The 25599-nt window shown below is 32.9% G+C and overlaps 1 protein-coding gene across 8 annotated transcripts in view; it reads left to right on the top strand.

Annotated features, from left to right (window-relative positions):
• The window catches only part of FBXW7 (F-box and WD repeat domain containing 7), a 211096-nt gene that overhangs the window by 182188 nt on the left and 3309 nt on the right, over positions 1-25599 (top strand). For all 8 annotated transcript variants that reach the window (XM_063664197.1, XM_054484354.2, XM_063664199.1 and 5 more), the window contains 8 exons: positions 152-234; positions 3188-3329; positions 12269-12403; positions 17458-17581; positions 19278-19414; positions 20367-20480; positions 21767-21948; positions 23919-24144. In XM_063664197.1, coding sequence (XP_063520267.1) covers positions 152-234; positions 3188-3329; positions 12269-12403; positions 17458-17581; positions 19278-19414; positions 20367-20480; positions 21767-21948; positions 23919-24144 — 1143 coding nt within the window. The remainder of the gene's footprint in view (positions 1-151; positions 235-3187; positions 3330-12268; positions 12404-17457; positions 17582-19277; positions 19415-20366; positions 20481-21766; positions 21949-23918; positions 24145-25599) is intronic.

Here is a 25599-nt window from a genome sequence, read left to right as displayed (position 1 = left end):
ATAGAAGAAACTATGAAACATTTATTTTATATATTTAATTAACATTGTAGGTATATGAGAATTTAAGAATTTAAAATATTAACCATGCTGACTCAAGATTTGATAGTTAGATGATTTTTTAAAAACATATCTTGTTTGTTTTACCTTATAGATGAAAAGAAAGTTGGACCATGGTTCTGAGGTCCGCTCTTTTTCTTTGGGAAAGAAACCATGCAAAGTCTCAGAATATACAAGGTAATATTAAATATAATGATTGATTATCTCATGATTCTCAGTTTTTTAGAGTTGATTCTGAAAGTGTTTTAGTTTATTCTTGTAGAATAATAATGTTACTAGTACGGTTGACTAACACATTTTGAGATTACCAGAAATTGAGAACTATATCATTTTAAATAAGAGGAATGCCACCTTAGTTTATGTTTTGTTACTAATACATTTTGAAGTATGACACAAGCAGAAATTATCTTGTGAATAAAAATTTAAAATTACAATTTTTAAGGAATTCTAAAAAGTAAACCATAAAATATGAATATGAGCCCCTGTATCTTGTTACTATAGCAACAGCTGTTCTAGGGTAGACATTTATGTATGGAAATTTGAAGATACATTTATTAGCAGTGAAATAAAACAATTACTAACTCAATCTTATTTCATGAAATTAATATGTTAGAAATTTTCTTTTATGGGCTTGGTAGGTCTTAAGTTTTTAACACATACATTTCTATACCAGTAGAATAGTTTCCATAACAACGAAATATAATTGTAATCTTTTTCTACTTCAGTCCCCATTATTTTTGGATTTTACATCAGTGTAAAACTTTTCCCACTCTCACAGTTATTAGGCTAACTTAAGCACAATGTCTGTTGCCCAACCAATTAAAAGTGGCTTTGAATGTCACTTGGAATGTCATATTTTAAAATTTAAATGACAAAAGTGTCTTAGAGCTTTTTTTTTGGTCTTTAAAACAGAATTTTTTGTATAATTGCCAGTTTTTAAAATAAGTGATTGAAAGTTAACAGTAGAAACCATAAGAACTTCATGGTTATGACATTTCTTCCTTTCTCTCAAAATATTTCAATTTAGTTATTTTTATTCTATAAGATGCACTAAAATTAACATTGCTCAGATGTAATTTTTTATTGAACATTGTTACAGATTGTGCCTCTTACAGAGAAATAGCTTGTTTTTATTTCAGTTGTAAAAAATATTTCTTTCAAATGCTGCTTTATGAAATTTGAAAATCATCATAATTAGAATAACATTAAAAAAGTGAAGAGATAATACAGAAGAGAAAAATAAAGCTATCTCTTATTCAGGAGCTGCTTTTCTGTGTGATTTTTCTTATGTTAACTGTCCCCCTTCCTGTTACTCTTTGCCTTTTGACAGTTTTACTGTGTTTTGGCACTTCCACCAGAGGGTGTGGAGGGATAGAGAGACAAGTGAAACTATTCACTTCATTTTGCTTTTCCCTTCTAGTCATGATAAAGTATTTCTTGGATGAGAAATTTGCGTTTAATGTTAAACTAACTGTTAATGCTATTTTTTAAATGTATCAGTCTTCTATTAATATGGCCGATACCAGGACAAAGGTATTACATTGTTCACTTGTTTTTAAGGCAACTTAGAATAAATGAGTGCTGAATTTTTATTACAGAACACATTTTAGTAAAATTTGTCTTTAGTTGCTCACTTTTTATATTGACAAAGCAACTGAAAAGGCAGAAGTTTTATTTTTAGCCTGTTAATATATAATTTTATTAAAGCAAAATTAGACCAAACAGCATATTTATTTCCATGTTTTTTTGGAGACTCTCAGTTAGGAAGGTATATATTTGATATTTTGTGATATTTTTGACAGATTTGCTAATAAGATAAAACTATGATTTTTCCATCAAAAATTTGTTATAAACACATCCTATTTTATTTTGGAGAAAAAGAAAATAGAACTTACCTTTGAATTTGAAAGAAGAAAAGATAGATTTAATTGTTGAATGTTAAAGATTGTCTTCGATTTATACTATTAGAGGATTTAAAGGGAGTAGATAAGAAGACTTTTCTGTAAAATCTGGTGACTGAGATACATTTTTTAACAAAATAATGCTGGATAGAAAAAAAAAGCTGGAGGAGTTGTTTCATTAGTAATTTATCAGAGTTTGATTGTTAACTATTATGATGCAATTTGTAAGTGTTCTTTGAATTTAAAATAATTAATCAACATAGCTCAATGAATTGAGTGAGAATTTCTTTTCAAATATAATTTTGTTAAACCAGACCTTCCTGCTGCTTTTTTTCCAAGGTCTTTAAAATGGATACCCAATATTTACCTTGAGTTTAGTTTAATCACATGCAGAAATTAGAAAGGAAAGTTTAATACATTAGTAATATAGTTATATATTCTTTCTGCTATTAATTGGTCATTTTTAGGGTAGTTAGACAGTTTTAGAGAGATCATCTAGTCCTTATTTTACTAGTGGCAGAATTGAATTTCAGGTTTGTTTGAGACAGTTAAATCTCAAAATTTAAATTATTGTATAAAAGTGTTTAGATGATCTTATTTAGTTTTGCATATAAGTTCTTAATACTTACCTGTTTTGAATAAATGTATTTCTAATCAAGACTGAGTCCTGTCAACTATTCAGACCAAGCTTTATAAATAGCAATAAAAAATTAGAAATATTATAGACAATTTTGAAGGCATCTGAGGCAAACTTAAGGAATAATGTGATTCTTGAAATTCAAAACATTTGAACATAGTATTTCTATGTCTGAGTTTTTTAAAACATTAATAAAGTATCACAACCCTTTTTTAAAGAAAATTTAAACTTTACTTATGTCACTGAAGACCAGTCATAGGAGAAGTGGGACTTGTATGTTCTAAGGAAATATTTTAACATTATTTGTATATATTAACAACTTGCAGTTTTGTCATGGAGATTCTGTTATTTGGTTGCAATTAGCATTTCTGGGATAATAACAGGTGTTACGTAGGAGGGAGGAAACTTACTGTAAGAATAGCAAGTAGGTTTTGTGTACCTGTGATCTCTGGGAAGAAATGTAATTAATTGAATTGATGTTTGAAATATGCCAGATCATCATTCTTTGTACTAGAATCGATTATTAATAAGTATCTATCTTTGCTTTCACTTTTTTTTTTCCTTTTATCCTTTCTTTTTTTTTTTTTGGTAGTACCACTGGGCTTGTACCATGTTCAGCAACACCAACAACTTTTGGGGACCTCAGAGCAGCCAATGGCCAAGGGCAACAACGACGCCGAATTACATCTGTCCAGCCACCTACAGGCCTCCAGGAATGGCTAAAAATGTTTCAGGTGACATATCTAAACATAGTACTTGAAATGCCTCACTTAATTGCTGCAAAATAAGGGATTATTCATCCGTAAAAAAAGAAGGAAGCACTTTTACATAGTATACTGTGGATGAACTTTGAAATCATTCTGCCAAGTGAAAGAAGCCAGACACAAAAGGCCACATGTTGATTCTCTTTATATAAAATGTCCAGAATAGGCAAATCCATAGAGACAGAAAGTAGATTAATGGTTGCCTGACAGTGGGGGGAGGAGAAGGACTAACTGCCAATAGGTACAGATTTTCCTTTTGGGGTGATGGAAGTGTTCTGGAATTGGATAGTGGTGATGGTTGCACAGCAAGATGAATATACTGGGAAGCACTGAAGTATACACTTGAAAATGGTGAATGTTATGTGCTGTATATTTCAATTTAAAAATGCTATTAAAAACAAGGGAACTCAATTTTTGAGTGTCATAATTGAGAAAGTCCAATACTTATTTGTGTAACTGTGCACTGAGATTTTTTTATTGCTTTTTAAATAATAAGATCTTCCTTCATCTTCTCCTTTGTTTGAATTTCTGGGTTGTCTAGTTTTCTAAACTGCATTGCTTGTAAGTTAGGCATTTAAGAGTAATTTAAGAACCATACTAGCTAGAGTTAATACAGCTTCTTTTCTTCAGTGCCATGCTTGTATATGGCTTACCATGCTTGAATCCTGATTACTATATTTTAATAGTATTTATATTCTTTGGACATGTACAGGGAAGATTGGTTACAACCACACCCTGAATATTATGAATTTTATAACCTAAGATATTGATATTACATTGATTTATCTCTTCTTCCAGTAAGATAATGTATATAAATCAAGTGTTTAGCAAAATACATGGCAAGGATTAAGTACTTACTCAATTATTTGTTGCAAATAATAAATAATATAAATTATGTAAAGTAAAGATATCTGATATTAGCCTCCATAGTAATGTAAAAAGAATATACTACCCTACCTCTGGCTGCATGAATGGTTAGGTATTTAATCAATGCATAAGGCAATAATCGTTGGTAAAGATGATACTTTACTTGACTTTCAGTGTTTCAGATTTTTAAGGTGTTCACTTTGTAAACCCTAATATTTTAAATACCTAGTTGGATATGAGATAAATGTGTCTTTTTTTTCTTCTGTAGGTAGAAAACTAACTTGGAGCAGTATTGCTTTTAAATGGATTTTTAAAATTGTTTTCTACCCTTCAGGTGATTTCTGCAAAACTAGGATAACCGTTTTTTGGTTGGTAACTGAAAGATTTAAGCCTTGCTCTCAACAGGGATTAGTTTTTCCCCTGGTTGAGACAAAAGTGTCTCAAGACATTTTTCATTTTTATAACTGAGGGGATGGGGCGCAGGACACTGCTGGTGGCATCTAGTAAGCAGAGGCAATACAAAGGACGATCTCCATGCCAAAGAATTGTCCAGCCCAAAATGTCAATGGTACTAAAGAATCTGGGTTAGAGGAATGAAAGTTAGATTTTATTGTTATTAAAATGTTATAAGCCACTGTAATTACAAAGTTTTTTTTAAGTTTTCATTTTCATAGTCATTTGTTGATTAAACTTACCTTTTCCCCAGGGATTATTCCTACCCTTCCTCCTGAGTTATTTTGCCTCTGGTTCATGATGGTTTGTAAAATGTTAATTAATTTTTATTTTTTCCTATGCACACCCTCAGAATTCTAAATTTTTAATTTTGTCCCATCCTTTTAAAAGGAAATGTATCCATCAATAAGAGGCAAAAATAAAACTCGGACACTTGTATAGCCTTAAAAAAATAATTTAAAGATTTTTATCATCTCTGATTAAGCCAGAGAAGTAGGAATATGGTTGTGTGTTGCCATGCTAACACATGCATGTAGTGTGAACAGCATATATCATTCTGATTTCATATCACGTGATTTCACTGATTTCATATCATTTTTATAAGAAAATACCAACATGATTGAAAATTACACTATTAGCAATAGTTTTATCATCATTGTAGATAACCTCCAAAATGCTTATTTTATATGAAAAGGCTTATTTCTTTTCAGAAGGTAGTTCAGAGTAAGATTTACTTTTTCTGTGGTAGGGCTCATTTTTTCCAACGTTTTGGAATACCAGAATATTCTTTGCTTGCTATCTAGGATATTTCTCAATTTAAAGGGGACTCTCTAGTATTGATCTATAGGAAGAGGCATTTCAGCTTTATTTTAGTCAGGATATTTTAGAGAGTTCATTGTACACCGTTTGCTTGTTTAGCTAGCTCATGCTTTTTAAATAAAATGTCCAAATGTTACCGCATACTGTATTTCATCAAATCTGAGACACCATAGTTTTTTTAGATGCATTCCAATTTCAGAAATGTTAATGTGAAAAAAAAAAAACTTTATTCAATAAGCTAAAGAATGTTAGACTAGCTTTTGGTCCTGTAAAAGGAGTAGGTGCAGTGAAGAAAACATGTTCTTAGTTAACAGGAATAGCATGTGGAATTACCCCTGCAGGTATAGTATTATATACATTTTTTTCAGATAAATATTCTGTAGCAAAGAAATCTGTAGCAACAAAAGGTCAACTAGACAGGTAGATCAGGACCTTCCTCTTTTGAGTACCATGTCTGTCTCTGACACACCCAGGGCCTCATTGTTGTACACTGCCCTTTATTTTCAGGGCTGGTCCCAGAGTAACTAGAAATGATTCACTTGCCTAAAGGCTTACAGTGCTTTAATGTCTAACTTGTAGAGAGATAATTTCATAATAAAGTGGGGAGTCATGAGTTGACCTATGTGAGAGAGTTGAGGGATAATTAAACTGGCATGATTTCTACAAATATGCTGTGGGGGCATTTCATGATGACTTTTCTGTTGCATAATAAGCAGTATGGGAGAGCTTGTCTCCTTACTGTTCTGCTATTGCTCCTAAGGCAGTGATACAGCATTGTTTTGGTCCAGTTCCATCTATTCTGACAAAGTACTCTGTATTCTGTTTATAAATTGAGTATGAACAAATGATATTCCATTTTGCATAAAAGAGGACTGAAACAGAATGCCACTGGAAAATAGAAGTGCAAATTAAAGACAAAAACCAAAAAAAATAGAAATTTTATACCATTTGAATTTTCAGTAACCATTGATCCACTTTGTATGGCAGTCAGATTGATGCTTCAGATTAATTTAGGGAAGCGAGTTGGTCATTTTTTTGGCTTGTTTATATCATTCAGGTGCTAATAAATGGTTTTTCACTGAAATTTTCAGACTAGGTAAAGACATTAATTACATGAACATTATTTTATATTGAAATTTGTATTCAGAAGCATCTTGAGAATAGCACAAATGACATAGAAGGACAAGTTCCTAGTTCAAATTTTGACATTGTCTCTTAAAAACAATTTCATTAATATATAACCATTCTTGCCTTTATTTTCACACTCTATAAAACACATAATATTAAAAAGTTGTCAAAGGGGAGAAAACATGTACATCTGCTTGAAGTTATACTTAGAAATATATTGGAGACTCAATAAATGTTAATTGCTTCCCTTGGTCAAGAAATAATCTTAGTGGACCTCAGAAATTTTCTCAGATCTAAAAAGGGACCGTTAACACTAGCTTCACAGTATTGCTATGAGGATCAAAGATAAAGTGGTATGGAAGAACTTTAACCTTACACAGATGTCATTAGCTTTACATTATTTTAATTAAAGCATATTGGAATTAAGCTATTTATGTACTTTGAAAAGATGTTATACTAAAAATATTTTAAAATGATAAGTATAAAATACATGTGTTTTGATATTAAAAATGGAGGAAAAACTTCTCCATTGAAAGATTTAATTAGGTTTCATGGGAACACTTAGAAGTTGTACATGTTCTCAAACCTACTTTATTTACATCTTATTCGCTAGTCAACAAAAGATTAAAAACTACAGGATAGTGCCAAAAATTGAATTTATTATTACTTTGAAATGTATTTGGGACACAGTGATTTAAAAACCTTGTTCTGTGTGAAAGACTTGAAGAAAGTCATGTATTTAGCTAGAGAAGACCAGGAGAGAATGTGATGTCTGTTTTTAATATTTTAACGATTTTTGTATAAAAGTAGGAAAAGACTCTTTCTTGGTTTCTTCAGAAAGTAAAACCTGAATCATGTTCTTTGAGTCAGATTTTGGCATTAAGTTAAACTTAGCAATTAGAACTGGCCCACAGTAGAATGGGAGATAATAAGTTACTTGAATCCTGGAACTGTTCAAACAGACTGGATAACCATGTGCTAGAGGGGCTAGAGAAGTGAGTTGTTTACTACATGAAATTCAGATGCAGTACTACCCAAGGTCATAAAACAGTCTATCTAATTGGGACACTAAAGATCATCCAGACCAGTGGTTCCCAAATGCTGCTTTGTGAATCATCTACATCAACACTAGATGAGTTGCTTGTTTAAAAAATAAAATGTCTTCAGCCACTGAATCAGACTATCTGCTGGCGGGTTTTAGAACTCAGTAATTCTTGCTATCCTTGATTTGCGTTTGGGAACCACTGGCCTGGACCAAGCCACTCACTGTGTAGGTGGGTTCTCTGAGACTCAGACTCGTTAAGAGACTTCCATGTTGTTCTACAGTGAGTTTCCTGGGGAAGCCCAGGCTCTTGATTGCAGTTTAGTGCTCCTTCTACTCTACTCTGCTACCTCTGTGCCCTAATTTACCTGAAATAAAAGACCACTTCCATGGGGAATTTTCAAATTTGCATTTGCAATTTTGTCCTTAAATTAAAATTTGCTTCTGAACCTGGAATATTTTTCCTCTCCCTTTGAATATGTTCCAACATGGCTACCATGAAAGGCCAAAGGAAGTACTTTTTTTTTTCTCTTTTCTGAGACAACCACTTTTCAAGTAGCAGTAAAATAATAATTAAAATAATTATCCAACACTCTGCTTTTGCAGATAAACTAAGGCCTGAAGACGTTAAATTGTAACCTAATTGTAATAACAGTATCTCCTAAAATTATTTCCTGATCCCCAATTCAGTTATCTCTCAACTATTCTTCGTTAATTGTTGTTGTAGGTTGTTACTTCATATACACATGCATGTGTGCGCACACACACACATACACACGTAGATAGTCATTAGCTGCAAGGTTTTCATGTTAATGTATATGTCCCTTGCTGCTAAATTGTGTATATACAAAATTTGAAACCACTCTTGGAGCCAGAATAAGCAAGCAAGTCCTAGTGATACCATCAAATATAAAGAATAGAAACACTCTCTAGAGATAGAGTTGAAATGATAGCATTAATCTAGAGAGAGTATTTCCTGATTCTTTTGGGATTCATTTATTTATTCAGTAAATATTTATTAAGCACCTTTTCTGTGCTAGGCCCTACTTGGGTGTGGTATGCAATAGTGAATAAAACAGATAAAAAACCCTTTTTCATGAAACCTGCATTCTAGTCAGAAGGGGATGAGGTGGATGAGTTTGGAACTGGTTGCAATTTTAGAGAGGTTGCTCAGGGAAGGAAGTAAGGAAGCAAGGCATGTGGGTATCTAGGGAAACAATGTTCCAAGGAACAGCAAGGAAAGATACTGTGAAGCTGAGTGTGCCTGGAGTGTTTACAGCACAGAAAGAGTGTGAATGGCAGAGCAGAATAAATAAAAGGAAAAGTAATGGGAAAGTAGTATGTTGTAGGCCAACCTAAGGACTGATTTCTACTTTGGGTGAAATGGAAAGCCATTAGAAGATTTTAAGAAGGTTTAAGACTTTCTAACAGTAGCACTGAGTAGTGTGGAGAATAGAATGAAGAGCCAAAGGTAGAAGGCTGGAAGACCACTTAGGGAGTTACAGGAATAATCTAGGTGACACATACTGGTAGCTCAATCCAGTGTAGTAATAGTCAGATTGTGGATATATTTTAAAGTTTAAGGCTGTGAGTTCATTTGGATCAAAACCATCTGAGGTGAAAGAGAGGGAGGAATCAGGAATGACCAAAGACTTCTTGGCCTAACTAGTAAAATAGAGTTTATTTTACTGAAATGAGGAAGACTGTGGAAGTACAGATTTGGAGAGAAAGATCATAGACATGTTAAGTTTCAATTACATATCCAAAAATAGATGTTGAAAAAGCAACAACATAATACAGGTCTGGAGTTCAGGAAGGACTCCAGGCTGGAGAGAGGAAAGCTGTTTTTATGGTCCAGATCTTTGTTTAGAATCACCAAAGAGATGTGATTTTAAACAATAGGACAGTTGAATATGTGTGGTCAGTGGAAACAGTCTCATTTTCTATTGCTACTTGTCTTTATCAGTGGTATACTTTTTTTTTTTTTTTTTTTTGAGATGGAGTTTCGCTCTGTCGGCTCACTTGCAAGCAAGCTCCTCCTCCCGGGTTCACGCCATTCTCCTACATCAGCCTCCCAAGTAGCTGGGACTACAGGCGCCCGCCACAACACCCGGCTTATTTTTTTTATATTTTTAGTAGAGATGGGGTTTCACCGTGTTAGCCAGGATGGTCTCGATCTCCTGACCTCATGATCTGCCCTCCTTGGCCTCCCAGAGTGCTGGGATTACAGGCATGAGCCACCGCGCCCGGCCTATCAGTGGTATACTTTTTAATAAGATAACACGAAGTAACATCTGCTGAGTGTATAGATAATTTAAATTGAGACCTTTTAAATTGTCTTTGATTCTTATTAAAGATTCTTTAAAACAAAATAAAAATACATTGTTTCAAATATTGTTTAGAGTCTTAGATATGTTTTGTTATACAGGCATAATTTTTTTCCATGTACTTTTTCTTAAATATATGGAAATTTCTGACACAGTTTCAAATACTTAGCTAAGGTCTGAATTGGTTGTTTGTCATCTGTTCATCTGTCTTGTCTTCTTTAATTTCTACACCCTATCCTCCAAAAGCCTTGATAAAAGATATGTCTCATATATTAGCTTTTTTTTTTTTTTTTTTTTGAGACAAAGCCTCGCTCTGTCACCTAGGCTGGAGTGCAGTGGTGTGATCGTAGCTCATTGCAGATTTGACCTCCTGCTACAGCCACCTGAGTAGCTCGGACTACAGGCGCATTCCACCATGCCTGGCTGATTTCTAATTTTTTTGTAGAGACAGGGTCTCGTTATCTTGCCAGGCTGATCTCAAATTCCTGAGCTCCAGTGATCCTGCTGCCTCTGCCTCCCAAAACTGCTGAGATTACAGGCATGAGCCAACACACCTGGCCTAAGCTACATTTTAATCAAGTCAGCATAGTTACCATCACTCCAAATGAGCATGTCCTCGTGTTAGTGTCCATGCATTGTCTATGATGTAGATGGAGAGGAATAGCATATTATCAAAACCCACCTCAAATCCTGTGAGGGATGTGAATCAATAAATTAATGAGTTTGTTCTATTGATACCAAATGGAGAGAGAAGAGTGGAGATTGATCACTATCAGTTATGTCAAAGAGGTAAGTTTTAAACCAGTGTTTGAAGTTATGTGAGAGAAACCAAACAAGATAATTAAACTTCAAATTAACTGCTTTTAATTAGTCATGTGTGTACATATACATGTTTATGAGTATTTTACATTTCTTTGTATAATAAATCCCCTGACCAAAAAAGATACAATGTAAGACTCAAGGTGAATGTTCTGGATACATGTATTTGTAGAAGCAAAAGGAAGGGACACAACTGGTTGGAACCTGTATTTCCTTAACATTAGGTGGTAAAATGGAATATACTATGGAAATAAATACCATTGAAATGTTTTATGGTATTGCCAATTTAATACATATTTTATGATAAGAAAGAAGAGAAGAAGTTCATTGTAGATTCCACAGGGGTAAATACTTTAAAAAGTATTCCAAATACAGCTCCTCATATCCTTAATATATCTGTTGTCAATTGTTATACACTTCATGTCTTGGATCAAGTTTTGTTTGGACAAGAAATGGAATGGCAAAATCCAGATCTTTTTAGCTGAAAACCTCACCTATTCTCTATTCACCCACTTCCAAAGTGGACACAATAATTCTTAAAATGGTACTTAAATCAGTATAGATTTGCAGAAACAAAGGCCTGCTAAGAATGTTCTTTCATTTAAGTATTATGAGGTTAATTAAATGTGTGAAATTGTAACATTTTGAATTATTCACATGGCATTTTAGTTTTTCCTTTTAAGAACCATGGCTTTTCTGTGCAGGTGTTCTTCACTGGGATAATGTTTTAAGATAATCCCCTGATGTCATTTAAAGGAACTCTTATTTCTGAAGCATGATTGTGTGTTTTTGTGTTTTTATAGTGTATCTCTTTCTTACCCTCTTTTGGCCTTTGTTTATATTCTAATTTTACCACTATCAGCTACTATTTTCTATTGTTTATTGTTTTTATTGTTTATTCTATTTTCTATTGTGTATTTGTTTTCACATAACAAATCAAAGCCTGTTTAATTTGTGGAAGACAGTTGTCAAATGTGTAATATATCCAGTTACTAATTTTTCTCTGAATGATGCTGCTCGTCTCCTTTCAGATGAGTGCCTTATTAAAACCATCTAATTTTATGGTGCTTACTAGAAAGAATGTAGAGAAATTGTCAAAATTTTCTATTATTTACTCAGTAACCCAAAATGATGTTTCTGGAATAAAATTTTGGCTTCTCAGTTAGTGACTTGGTGGTAGATGAACATATAACTATTATAATAATGTAATGAAAAAATATTTTTCTGTCAAACATGATTTTTTTTAAACCTTTTACAAAATAAAAGTGGTTGGTAAGCGATGAAATTAAATGCCTTCTTCAATGCCTTGTGGAAAAAGTGTCACTATAAGGATCCACTTTTATACAATTCTACCCTGTTCAACTATGGTTGTGTGTAGATGTGAGTTTTCCTTTATAAGCCTGTAATTTGGGACATCTGTTAAAACAATAAAAATTTCTAATTCTCTTTGATAGAGCTGGAGTGGACCAGAGAAATTGCTTGCTTTAGATGAACTCATTGATAGTTGTGAACCAACACAAGTAAAACATATGATGCAAGTGATAGAACCCCAGTTTCAACGAGACTTCATTTCATTGCTCCCTAAAGAGGTAAAGATTATCAATTACATTCTTCATTGGGTGTTATTTGAATATATAACTCAACAGCTACCACCTTTAAACATTGTCATGCTAATTATGGTATTCAGTATTGTCAGTTTGACACTCTTATTTAGTGGTAAAGAGGGCTGTAAATTGATAAATTGCCATGACTTAATAATGTAATTGTCAGATTAAAGTATGCATGTGGGCTAAGTAACTCCTTTCCACTACTTGAATAAGTCATATATGTGAGAGTAACTATTGAGTTTCACTAATTTGATTATTTATTTACCAAGATTTTTTTGCCAAGTTATTTGAAGCCCAACCTTTAGTTATCTTGGTATATTCATGATAGTAGATTTTTTAAAATTCTGACCATATTAAAATAGCAATATTTTTTCTCTTATTTTATTGTATATCTTAAGTCCCATCAAGACCAATAGGTTTATGATTCTATGGAATTCTAGTTCTCTGGTACTTACATTGTGTAATTATTTTAAATACAAATATTATAATTTCACATGTATATTTTTCTAATCATTCTCCTCCCCATCTCCATTACACAAATACAGATTTCCCATACTAATTACATGCTAACAGCACTTCTTTGGGAATTATTTATGCCTATTTCTTTTTATATTTTTATGTAAGCTGAAACTATCATAGACTGATTATATGGGCATTTAACTATAAGGCATAGTTTAGATATAGTTCCTTTATTGATATTATAGACCTAGTAATTTTGTCAATGAACAGAAATAATATAACATTAAATAATCAGCATCACCATGATTTGTATTTTCATAAGTAATATGTATATGCCACTAGTTATATGTCAGCTAAGAAGACAATATAAAATACTAATATACCATTTCAAATGATCCTGAAACTTCAAATTTGAACAGAAAAATCATTTTTTAAGATTATCATTCTAAATATCCTAATGGTGTTAAAGATAGTCCCAATTAGAATTGCACGTTGGATACGAATAAAATAGTTGTATCATATTTAATGCATGGAACGAAGCATAACTCCAGAGAAAAGCAAAGTGGAGAAAATCTCTTCCTGAAATGTGTTTTCTACTGAATGCTTTTTAAAAATGACTTTGGCCCAGAAGAAAATTTTTATTTTTGCTAGCTCATTCTAAAACTGAATCCTTTGAATAGATTTGGCTTATGAAAGTGACGTCAGCTCTCTTTGCTTCCAGAAGGGCATTAATAATGGGAAACACTTACATAAGTATTTGACTGAAAGTGATTTTACTGACCTTTGATATATTCTCTGTAGTTTACTTAGTGATATCCTCCGTATTTTAGAGGGTATCATTTTTGTTAAAATGCAGGCTTTCTCATAGTCTCATTTTTTCTCTTATTTCTAATAATGGTGAGGTTTTTGGTTTGTTTTGCTTTATTTGAATTTCCATAATAACTTCTTAACAGACAAAATGTTAAGATCAGAATATGAAAATATTTTGAAAAATCTAAGAATTAAAAACAAATAATCAATAACCAGGGTAAATCCAATAAAGATTCTCTTGGTTTAAGTGTTCTTTTAAAGACTGCCTGGGGAAAAATAAGTGAAATTAGTTAGATAGGAGACTAAGGGAGAGCCTTGGTTTAGCATATCATCTCTGTTTCCCTCTTGTTTTCAACTACTAGGAAAAAAAATTCCTATTTTGAAAAATGCTTTATTGTCTAAGTGGATAAATAATGGTATAGAAAACATTATCTTCTCGGAAACAAAGTATTATTATTTAAAACATTATTACCTTCTTGTCAGGAAATTGACTTATTTTTCTTATAATTCCTTTGGACATATCTCAAAACTATTTACAAACATTTACTTATTAATCTCAAAAAGCTTGACAAAAGTGTCACTAATTTCACATGAGAGGCTTGTGATGAATAGCATTGTCTTTATAAGTGAATACCAAGAAAATCATAATCATATAGTAGATGATCTAGAGCAAAACCTGAAATTCTTAATAGAGGATTAGCCAACATTTCAAAATAATTTTTTTTCCTTGACTAGTTTAATCCACTGAAATACAGCAAGTCTGGGAAAATATTGGCTACCTTTTAAGTACAATGTGGTTGTCTTTTATATAGGTTATAGAGAAAAATAAAAAAAAGCAATTCTTACAGAGTTGGACAAGGAAAAGGTAATTATCTGAAATACGTTTCAATTCAACAGCTTTTCTCTGGCAGAAGTGATCTTTAGGAAGAAATACTAATCTGGGTTTTACCTTTAAAACAAATGAATAGAAAACTGCATTAACTGGACCATTTGATTTGGCTGTAAGAAACCCATAACTCCCTACCATAGTGGCTGGACGGACGGAGTCTCAGTCTGTTGCCCAGGCTGGGATGCAGTGGAATGATCATAGCTCACTGCAGCCTCAAACTCCTAGGCTCAAATGATTCTCCTACCTTAGCCTCTTGAGTAGCTAGGAGTACAGGCATGTGCCACCACACTTGGGTAATTTTTTTGCGGGGTGGGGGTGGTGGTGGGGGGGATGTCCCTTTTATGGGAGTACTAATTCCATTCATGAGGACTCCAACCTCATGACCTAATTATTTTCCAAACACCTCACTTCCTAATACCATCACATTGAGGGTTAGGATTTCAACAGGAATTTGAGGGAATATGGACATTCAGTCCATTTTAGAGCCCTACATGACAAAACCTTGCTTCCTTTGAGGGAACTGGTGTACTTCCTCCTCATAATACGTAGTAAGAATCATGCAACTAATTGCTATTCTCTTTTTGGCTTGACAGTTTAATTCAAAACCTTGTAAGACATAACCTTGTTGACAGCATATTTGTGCTGTACTTTTTCTCTAGTTTAAACCTTCTTTTCTGATTTTTTAATTCATATTTTTTTGTTTTGCTTTGTGTATTTTCTGTATTGCTTAGATGTTTTGATGGAACTGGCTAGATGTAAATAAGCAAACATTTAATAAGTTGAAGTTCTTGGTTGAGTTAGTGTCTTCACTACTTTTAAGGAAAGTGTGCCAGTAACCTGTAGAGTTAGCACTTCAACTTTCTTTAGCGCCTTAGTATTTCTTCATATTTCTCTTTAATGCACTGGACTAGATGATCTCATAATCACAATGCTGGAAATTTTACCTGGTGATTTGGGGATGTACTTTTGAAATCTAAGCTGTTCTGGATTTGTTGTTTCCTAGTCTTTAAGATCCATTGACTATTTCTGTAAATTACCTGATTTCTACTTCAGTTAGATAACTAAAGCAAAGCAAAGCAAAGAATAGCCTTTTTCTGTTTTTAGATAAATATCTTGGTCATTAATTAGCATCTCTTTTGCACAAATATTTTTATGCCTGATAGCTTCTATATTAAATTACAATTCCACATAGATTAGTAATGGTCACATCACATTACTGCTATACTGACACAAAGCGAACTTGCCTAGGCTTCGATTGATTGGTAATTCCCAAATTAAGTGGCTTTTGGAGTATCTGTTAAGTACAATATTGAGATTATATATGTGTGAGTATTGTTGAATATAGTTAGACCTTTTTATTTTAAATGACTCAGCTTCTCTGCATAATACTGGTCTTCTCTGATATACCAAAAGTAATTATTTCACAAAAAGTTTTTCATTATCATTCATCAGTAGTAGTATTAAACTGAATATTGGCTGGTTGGAGTATTTTGTATATTGAATATACTCAATAAATATGTAATTAATGATGAGTTGTTGTTGTTGTTGTTGTTGAGACAGAATCTTGGTCTGTCGCCCGGGCTGGAGTGCAACGACGTGATCTTGGCTCACTGCAACCTCCACCTGCTGGGTTCAAGTGATTCTTATGCCTCAGCCTCCTGAGTAGCTGGGATTATAAGTGTGCACCACCACACCTGGCTAATTTTTGTATTTTTAGTAGAGGTGGGGTTTCACCATGTTGACCAAGCTGGTGTCGAACTCCTGGCCTCAAGTGATCCACCCACCTCGGCCTCCCAAAGTGCTGGTATTACAGGAGTGAGCCACCACACCCAGCCCATGATGAATTCCTTATATATGCAAAGTCATTGGGAAAGCATAATTTATATTATATAATTTACATTTAGCATCAAAAAATAATTAAAATTGTGCTTTTACTCCCTATATGACCCTTGACCCTTTAACGGATAATTTGTTTTAGTTCTTGTCATTTAGTTCATATGAAAACTGAACTTAATTGCTCTATTTAAATTGTTTTCCCTAGTATCATAATTTAAAATTTTATGTGATATATGAGGCTACTTGAATAATCAGAGGCTGTAATTCCCCTTCTTTCTTTTTTTCTCTTTATTTTTCCTTTTTATTTATTTGAACTGACACACTGAAAAAAATTAATAATTTACAAGTATTATAAACAAAGTTTTTAAATCAGTGGTATACCAAAGATTTAGCTCAAATATACAACTCTTATGTGGCCCATCAAGAAGATCCTTATAAGTAATGTAAGGTAATCAGAACTCAATTACTTTTATATGTCTATGGAATGGTTTAATAATTGTACCCCTTTGTCATTTACAGTCAAGGATGTAAGTGTTTCAAAAGTTCATTATGATAATAAACACTTTGATTTGAAGACTGTTAATTATGATATATATCTATCAGAAATGATCTGAAGTCATACCACACAGAATATACACAAATCTCATTTCTTATCTGTCAGGCAAGCATTTAGGTCCTATCTTCAGTGAATTTACATTGTAGTAGGATAGAGAACAAAGTTAAACAACTAATAACATTTTTTAAAAAAATTGAGTTGAGGCTCACAGAGCAAAGGCAAGAGCAGAGACAGAGAGGTTTAATAAGTAGTCCTTGGAGAGGTAAAGAGTTAGTAGAGTGAAGTTCATAAAAACCATAAGGTGTGTGTGTGTTTTTTATCTGGTATATATTTGTTAGGACTGAAGTTACTGCCTTTCATAATTTTAGAAATCAGAGTGCAGAATTATATTTATCAAGTATCTCATCCTGTGGAGAATAATTAACTTATTATATAATATATATATTTATTTAAATATGGGTATTATACTATGCATTTTTTTCTTAGTTGGCACTCTATGTGCTTTCATTCCTGGAACCCAAAGACCTGCTACAAGCGGCTCAGACATGCCGCTACTGGAGAATTTTGGCTGAAGACAACCTTCTCTGGAGAGAGAAATGCAAAGAAGAGGGTAAGGTTCAAAACTGCATAGAGAATATGTTTGTACTTTGAAAAGCAGAGTGATTCTGAAAACAAGTAGAAAAAATAAATATTCAGCTACTTATGATAAAATCCACAGATTATTCTACACATTCAAATGAGCCGAATCTTACAGCTAAATAACCCCTTTAACAGGCAATATAACTAATAGCAAATATATCTGATTTGCTTCCTATCACTAGTAGAATTAATAAACAATGAAAAAGTCAAGATGAGGATGATTTAAAGGAAACCCCGAAATTATATTTCCAATTAAATATCCAAATATTTAGTATTAATTCATTCTTTTCATAAATGTTTATTGAACAACTCCTATGAGCCAGACATTTCTTCAAGGTGGGGGATATAGCAGTGAACTGAAGTTCTCTTTCTGTCATGGAGCTTATGTTCTTGAAACCTGTTTTTTTCCTTAGTAGAGGAGTAGTTATCCTGTGTATTGGGAGAACCGTTTTTTTGTTTTTTTGTTTTTTCCAAGCAGACATCCAGAAAAATATTTTTGATAAAATATAAAAATATTATGTGCCTCAGAAGCAGAATATTTTAGAAAGAATCATAGAGCATGATGTAGGTACTCTATAGGTGATTATTCCCTTCATGATAGTTATAGTCAAGTAGGAAGCATTGATGGTTAGTCCAGTTAATAAAGGTTTGAGGTAAAGATCCAGGGTACTTGGTTTCTCATCCTGCTTTTGACCTCTGTAGGGCTTGGATTAATCAGTGAGATCTTTATTCTTAAGTATTTGCATACATGAAGTGGGATTAATCTCTGCCTTCCCTTCTTCCATATAATCTTTTTTTAATGATCTTTTAAAAATTGTGATAACATGTATGTAATTTATCAGTTTAACCGTTTTTATATGTACAGCTCAGTGGCATTAAGTACATTCACATTGTTTTGCAACTATCACTACCATCTGTGTTCAGAACTTCATCATCTTCACGTGAAACTCCATGCCCCCTGTTATAACTCCCCGTTATTCCTCTCCACAGCCTCTGGCAACCACCCTTTTACTTTCTGTCTCTATGAGTTTGACTACTCTAGGTACCTCATATAAGTGAAATCATACAATATTTTTCCTTTTGTAATCAGCTTATTTCACTTAGCATAATGTCTTCAAGGTTCATCCATGTCATAGCATGTGTCAGAATTTCTTTTATTCCATTGTGTATATGTATCTAATGCTACATTTTGTTTACCCATCTTTCGATGGACCCTTGCATTGCTTGCACCTTTTAGTTACTGTGAATAATCCTACTATGAACATGGGTGTACAGATAACTGTTTGAGACTCTGCTTTTAATTGTTTTGGTTATTTATCCAGAAGTGGAATTGCTAGATCATATGTTAATTCTATGTTTGTTTTGGGGAACCACCAGACTATTTTCCACAGCAGCTGCACCATTTGCACAAGCATTCCAATTTCCTCACATCTTCGCCAACATATTTTAGAATCATTTTGAGAAAGAAATGAAATAGTGAATACAAAAATATGCCATATAGAATGTAAACTTTACATTATTGCTACATACTGTGATAACAGTATTAGAAATTGGACAATGTCTTGCATTTCAGTGGTTTTGAGCAGAGAGAAAGATGGAATACTTTATAAAATGTATAATTGTTATTATTGGTGAAGGCAATTTACTCTTGAACTGTAACATTTTAGGGATTGATGAACCATTGCACATCAAGAGAAGAAAAGTAATAAAACCAGGTTTCATACACAGTCCATGGAAAAGTGCATACATCAGACAGCACAGAATTGATACTAACTGGAGGCGAGGAGAACTCAAATCTCCTAAGGTAACTGAACTCTGCACAATGTAACAGAAACCGTTAAACAGTGTTAGTACCTAGTGTACTATTTCACTTGGCAAACTGTATAATTTGACATCCCTCTTCTGTAGAAAGAAAACCATATATTTTAAAATAACTGAAAGTATTACTGACAATATTCTTTTATTGCTAATTTCTCTAATCTGACAACTAATTGTGCTTGAATAAAAGATAAGTTAAATTGAGTATCTTTTTATCTTACACAAATGAAAATCTCTCAATATCCTGTTGAATTTTACTGTGTCATACACATTCTACCTAAGAATTTGCTGCCTCCTCTGATCACATACTCCAAACATGATTTTTTGAGGAGTGTCTGTGTTTTGGATTTGGTGGCTTTTGTGTGTCTTATTTTTATAAATTGAAGCATAATTCTGGTTTTCTGTCTAATAACATTTCAAATATATAAAGAATGGTAAAAACACTTGAAATTATTGGGCATATTTTTACAACTGGAAGAAAACAATTTGGGGAGACATTGTTATACTAATATGTATATATTATGATTTTTTTTGTTTTAAGAATGCTAATAATTGTTACTCTTTGTGGTTAATAGATGCTTATTTTGTTCTTGTGTGTCAAAGTTGTAAAAATTAGAGGCATATTCTTCTGGTTTGAACAGATGGAATAGATTATTGTCAAATACGTTGGTGTTTGAACCATCTTTATGAGGTCTTGATGCAGTAAAACTTTAATAGTTGATGTTTTGAGTATAAATAATAGACTATGGAAACAAGAAAATATTTAATTCTGAATTCGTCAGCCAGGAAAAATAATGCTTTATATTTTATATAAATTTTAATTCTAGAGATAGACTACAAATTACTGTTCCTGTTTATGCCTTCTATTTTCTCTTCACCAGTATTTTAAAGAACATAATTTAATTAACATATTTCTAATCTGCACATCTTTCTTATAGGTGCTGAAAGGACATGATGATCATGTGATCACATGCTTACAGTTTTGTGGTAACCGAATAGTTAGTGGTTCTGATGACAACACTTTAAAAGTTTGGTCAGCAGTCACGGGCAAAGTAAGTTTACTCTTCCTACACTTCACAAAGTCATAATTTTGTGTATATCATTGCAAGTAGCAACTGGAAAAAAGAAAACAATAATTCGTTTTTGATTCTCAGTTATTTGGATAGCAAATATCAGAGCTCGTAACTTAGCTTTTTTCCCCATATTTGTGAAAGTCAATGGCATGAGGATAGTGATGCTTCTCATGATAAAGGTTTCATTAAATTTTTTTCATTTACATAATTTATCTATCTTTGTGACAGATATTTTAACATTTTCAAGGGTGCTTTTATCTTTTTCTTGGCTCAATTTTTCCCCACTTTTATTTGCTATCTAAGTTATACCTCATTACTTTGTAATGTTTTTCAAAAGCATGGTTGAGGGATATTTATTTTTCCTTATAAACTGCTTTGTTGATTACCTACCTATAGTTTAGAACTTAATAAATCATGTTAATTTATACTTATCTCAAACCCTTGTGAGATGAGAGTGGACTAGGCATTTAAATGTTAAGTTTGAAGAAAAAAGTAGCCCAAGCAATCAGCTTGACTGTGTACCATATCATACCTTAATGATTCTCTAGTGAATATTTATTTTTATCTGTCCAGTAGAGAATATTTTCATGAATTAAGTAATTGCCACCTAAAAAATAACAGAAGAGAGTATGAAAACAAAAAAAATCCATGTCTTTTAAAATGTCTTTTACCATGTTGCTTCTTGGCAGGTATCTTATAAATATTCCAAGTCAGATGTTAAAATTTTTTAAAGCAGCTTTATATTTCCATAGTGTAATATTAGTTTGGGATTTATTTCAGGGCTTTAATGTCTGTCTTTACTTGTCTAGAAGTAGCTTCACTGGCTCCTAACTACTGCCCTGGGGCAGATTCAGATGAAATGTGGTATGTAGCCACACCCAATACTGTTGGCATACTTTCATTGAATCTATTCCCATGGAAGAAACCCAGTTGCAATTTCAGTATTATTTCATCAAAGAGGCCAGGCCAGAGCTATCATAACTGCTTTCATATCGTGTTTCCTTTTTATTATGTCATGTTTTATATCATATGTTTGCTTTCTACATACTTGTTCCTCAATTGCTTGTGCTTATATAAATTTATAATGCTATTGAATAAACAAAACAATAAATAGTGATGGGATCATTTTATATGGATGTAATATTTTCTGAAGAGCCAAACAAATTGAATAAGTAACTTTACTCCAAATTTTAATGAGCTATTAAATTTTATTTAAATCGCTTTTCCTTTCTACCCAAAAGTAATCATCTTAAGTGTTTTTCCAGTGTCTGAGAACATTAGTGGGACATACAGGTGGAGTATGGTCATCACAAATGAGAGACAACATCATCATTAGTGGATCTACAGATCGGACTCTCAAAGTGTGGAATGCAGAGACTGGAGAATGTATACACACCTTATATGGGCATACTTCCACTGTGCGTTGTATGCATCTTCATGAAAAAAGGTAAGGGAAAATCTTATCATGGTTGGGACTTCTTCCTCTATTATTTGTGAATTTGGGCCCTTTCTGTGTAGAGTTACTGAAATAGTGACAGTGTGCTCTTAAATTAGGTTTAATTATTAAACTTCAGATGTTTCTATTCTAGGAAAGCCATAGCGTTTTGTCTTAAAATTGGGGATTGTCTGTAAATTTCCTTTCTCATTTGCTAGTGTTGTCGGCTTCCTCTTTGAAACTCTCTACTCTCTAATCTCTAATCCTTTTTATTGTTCTGTATCTTTGATGACTCATCATATTCAAGTGGAAATCATGTTTTCTCTCTCTTTTTTTGGTATTCTTATTTCTGCAAGTGGGACAGATTCAGGCTTCAAGCGTCTGAGCCTTTTTAAATTACCTACCCACCTTACACCCACCCTATCTCTAAGTCTAGGCAAAAGCTGAGGCCTGTGGGTAATTTGTTCTCTCATTCTGAACTATTGTCACAGCTTTCTAACTTGGTCATCTTATGTTTTATACAGCTGACATACAGTCCTTTTATAATTATGATAGTGTCACTGCCCAGTTCTTAAGTCTTTTTGAGCCTACTGTTGACTAACGAATTAAGGAAGAAATCCTTGATCCAGTTTTCAAAATGGTTTCTGCCAAACTGGACTTTTTGACTTTTTCTTCTCAGTGCCTTTGCTGTTGCTTTTATCTCCTCCTGTAAAGCCCTCCTATTAAAATCCTATCTATTATCTTCATCGTACCCCTGTTAAACAAGCATGATTTCTACCTCATTTGTCAAAAAAGGTCTCTCTGAAAGGTCCTTACATTGAATCCATGGCAGTCTTTACCTTTAATTCTGTCTATAGCATCTTCTTTATTAAGAATGATTACATTAAGCAGATTTCACACTAGATTTGTAATATGTGAAAAGGAGTACCTTTTCAATCGTCATTTACCTCTACTTTGAACAGTGTGCTATACTGTTAAAATTTGGGAGATGAGCATCAAGAGACCTTGTATTCCAGTTTCCATTATGTTCTCTCAACATTATGTTCTCAATCAAAGGGTTCTCTCAACCCTTTCATTATCTACTTTTTTAAAATATGGAAACTGTGGTATTTCTTTATCTCTTCAGAATGACATAAGGATACCTGAGTGTTCAGCTTTGTTTTGTAATCCAAAAATGATTACAGTATTTGCATATTGCTCTGGTTTTCAGAAGAGTATAGCACTAATGTTGAACCAAATGTTTAAGGGATAGCCATTGTTTTTAAAGATGTACATATCTTTTAAAATTTTTATCTCTTAATATTTTTATAGCCTACTGCATATTTATAAATCTAATCATTAAAAGCATAAGCAGCCTGTGTTTGAGGACATGTCTAAAACTGGTTAATTTTTACTGGAATGTATAGTGTAAACACAAATCTGCAGCTGTTTAAATTCCAAATTCTGACTTGTTTTGTTGTATAAACTTTATTGAATTTTTTACCTAATCACAAGGGAATATATGCATTCATAATTGAAATTTTGGAAAATGGCAAAGAACATAAAGAAAATTTAAATTCTTTAAACTACTACCACCTAGAGTTCTCCCATTAACATTTTATACATAAGCCCACATTAACATTTTATTTCTAAAATCAAAATCTTATTGTATATATTTAGAGGCAGCTTCTGCTGCTTTTTAAAAAATACAGTACAGTGGTTTTCAAACTCAGTCCCACAGAACCTTAAGGTGCTGAACTAAGGTCCACAGGTCAGGGAACCAAGCATGCAGCATTCTAGGCTTCCCAACTTCCCATTCCCTTATTATGTTTATATACCAAGGTTTTACCTAGGACTTCTTTTGAAAACAGTTGTTGCTGTGTAAAAAAAAAAAAAAAAAGCTAAAAAACCTTGACTAAATCTACCATGTTTTCTCATATTATTAAAAATTCTAAACGTGGGTTTTTTTGTTTTGTTTTGTTTTTCTATTTCTCCTTCTGCAGAGTTGTTAGCGGTTCTCGAGATGCCACTCTTAGGGTTTGGGATATTGAGACAGGCCAGTGTTTACATGTTTTGATGGGTCATGTTGCAGCAGTCCGCTGTGTTCAATATGATGGCAGGAGGGTTGTTAGTGGAGCATATGATTTTATGGTAAAGGTGTGGGATCCAGAGACTGAAACCTGTCTACACACGTTGCAGGGGCATACTAATAGAGTCTATTCATTACAGGTAAGATCTCTTATCTCTCCCTTAAATGCTCTCCTGATGAATCATAAGGTTGTTTTACTCAGATAATCACTGTCAAATTGCTGATCCAGTACAGTCCAAAAAAGATTAATCAGATTATTCTGTGCTGTTTTTATATACGTTAAAATTGGCATGAAGAAAGTGTAAATTTCAAAATTATTTAAATGCTTTCGATTTTCTGTGATCTGTTTTTCCTCTAAATACAAATATTTGTTTTGCAACCTGACACTTTGGGGCTCTAAGTTTTGCTATGTTAATTAATGGTTAAATAGTCTCATAGGAGAGTAACCTGGATTTTAAGAAACTCCTTTGCAGAAGATTAATATGGCCAAAAGCTGCCCCTTTGCTTTGATAGCTGAAAGTTGATGGACCATGTAATTGTGATTCCATCCCCATTCAAAGTGGAAATAGATCCTTTTTGCATAAAGCACTCTACTGTCCCAGGCCCACTGATTTGTAGTCATAAAGAAGTAAAGTTGACTAAACTGATTTCTTTTTTTTGGTTTATATTTCAAGCCCATATCCTTGAAAACATTGCCATATTTTGACATCATTAACTAGATGAACAGGAAGTTTAGAATATGAATCTTGTTTTATTTCCAGAAAGGCAACATTTTCAGTGTAAAAATATTTCCTATAGCTTATATGGTTTATTTACCAGTTATTGCCCATTAATGTTCAGCAAATTAATACATAATCTTAGTACTGTCAATTCTGTTCTTAGGATATTTGTTTCTTTATCGAAGGGATATTGTCCATGTCATGAAATATTGACAGTATGATAAAAATGTTTGCTAAATTAGAAAAGGTGATGAATTTGGAGGAAGGGGAATTGGCTGCACCTGTTTGTGATATGTTCAGAAGCTTAATGAATATAATATTCTAATTTAAATAAACCATTTGATTGAGAAAAGAGGTAGCCACATTATTATATAGAAATGATAGACTGTTATTGACTTTTGGTGTAGCTGGGAAGCTGGAGAAGAGGTAGTATGTAGTTTGCTTTTGATATCAAAATGCCACCTCTTCTGATTCCAGATACAATTATCTTTTGGCACATTTCCTAATTAGCATTAGGTTCTTATAGATGAAATTTTATTTTACACACAGTTTTTAATGGAACTTACTTTTGAACATTACGAAAGTTATCTCTAGCCCTTTTGATGCCTTAGGTGTTGATAAGCATTCCATTAATCGTAAGCTATGTCAGTCTCAGCTTCCTAGTGGGAAGTAAAACTCAAATAGCAGTTCTTTCAGTCATCCATGATATATAGCTAGGTGGGGCCAGATTATTTGAAAATTAACATATTGTTCATTTTAGGTGCTTTGTTTTCATTTTAAGTTGTTTCTGCATCTACTTTGAAGCTGCTTGACATAAAGATGAGCCTTTCTGATAGAAGTGTGTGAGAAGATAACATTGTAGAGTTGCTTGATAGC

Source organism: Pongo pygmaeus, chromosome 3 (genome assembly GCF_028885625.2).
Source record: "Pongo pygmaeus isolate AG05252 chromosome 3, NHGRI_mPonPyg2-v2.0_pri, whole genome shotgun sequence".
Lineage (NCBI taxonomy): Eukaryota > Metazoa > Chordata > Mammalia > Primates > Hominidae > Pongo > Pongo pygmaeus.
Note: the sequence above shows the minus strand (reverse complement) of the source record. Positions and strands in the feature narration are given on the sequence as shown.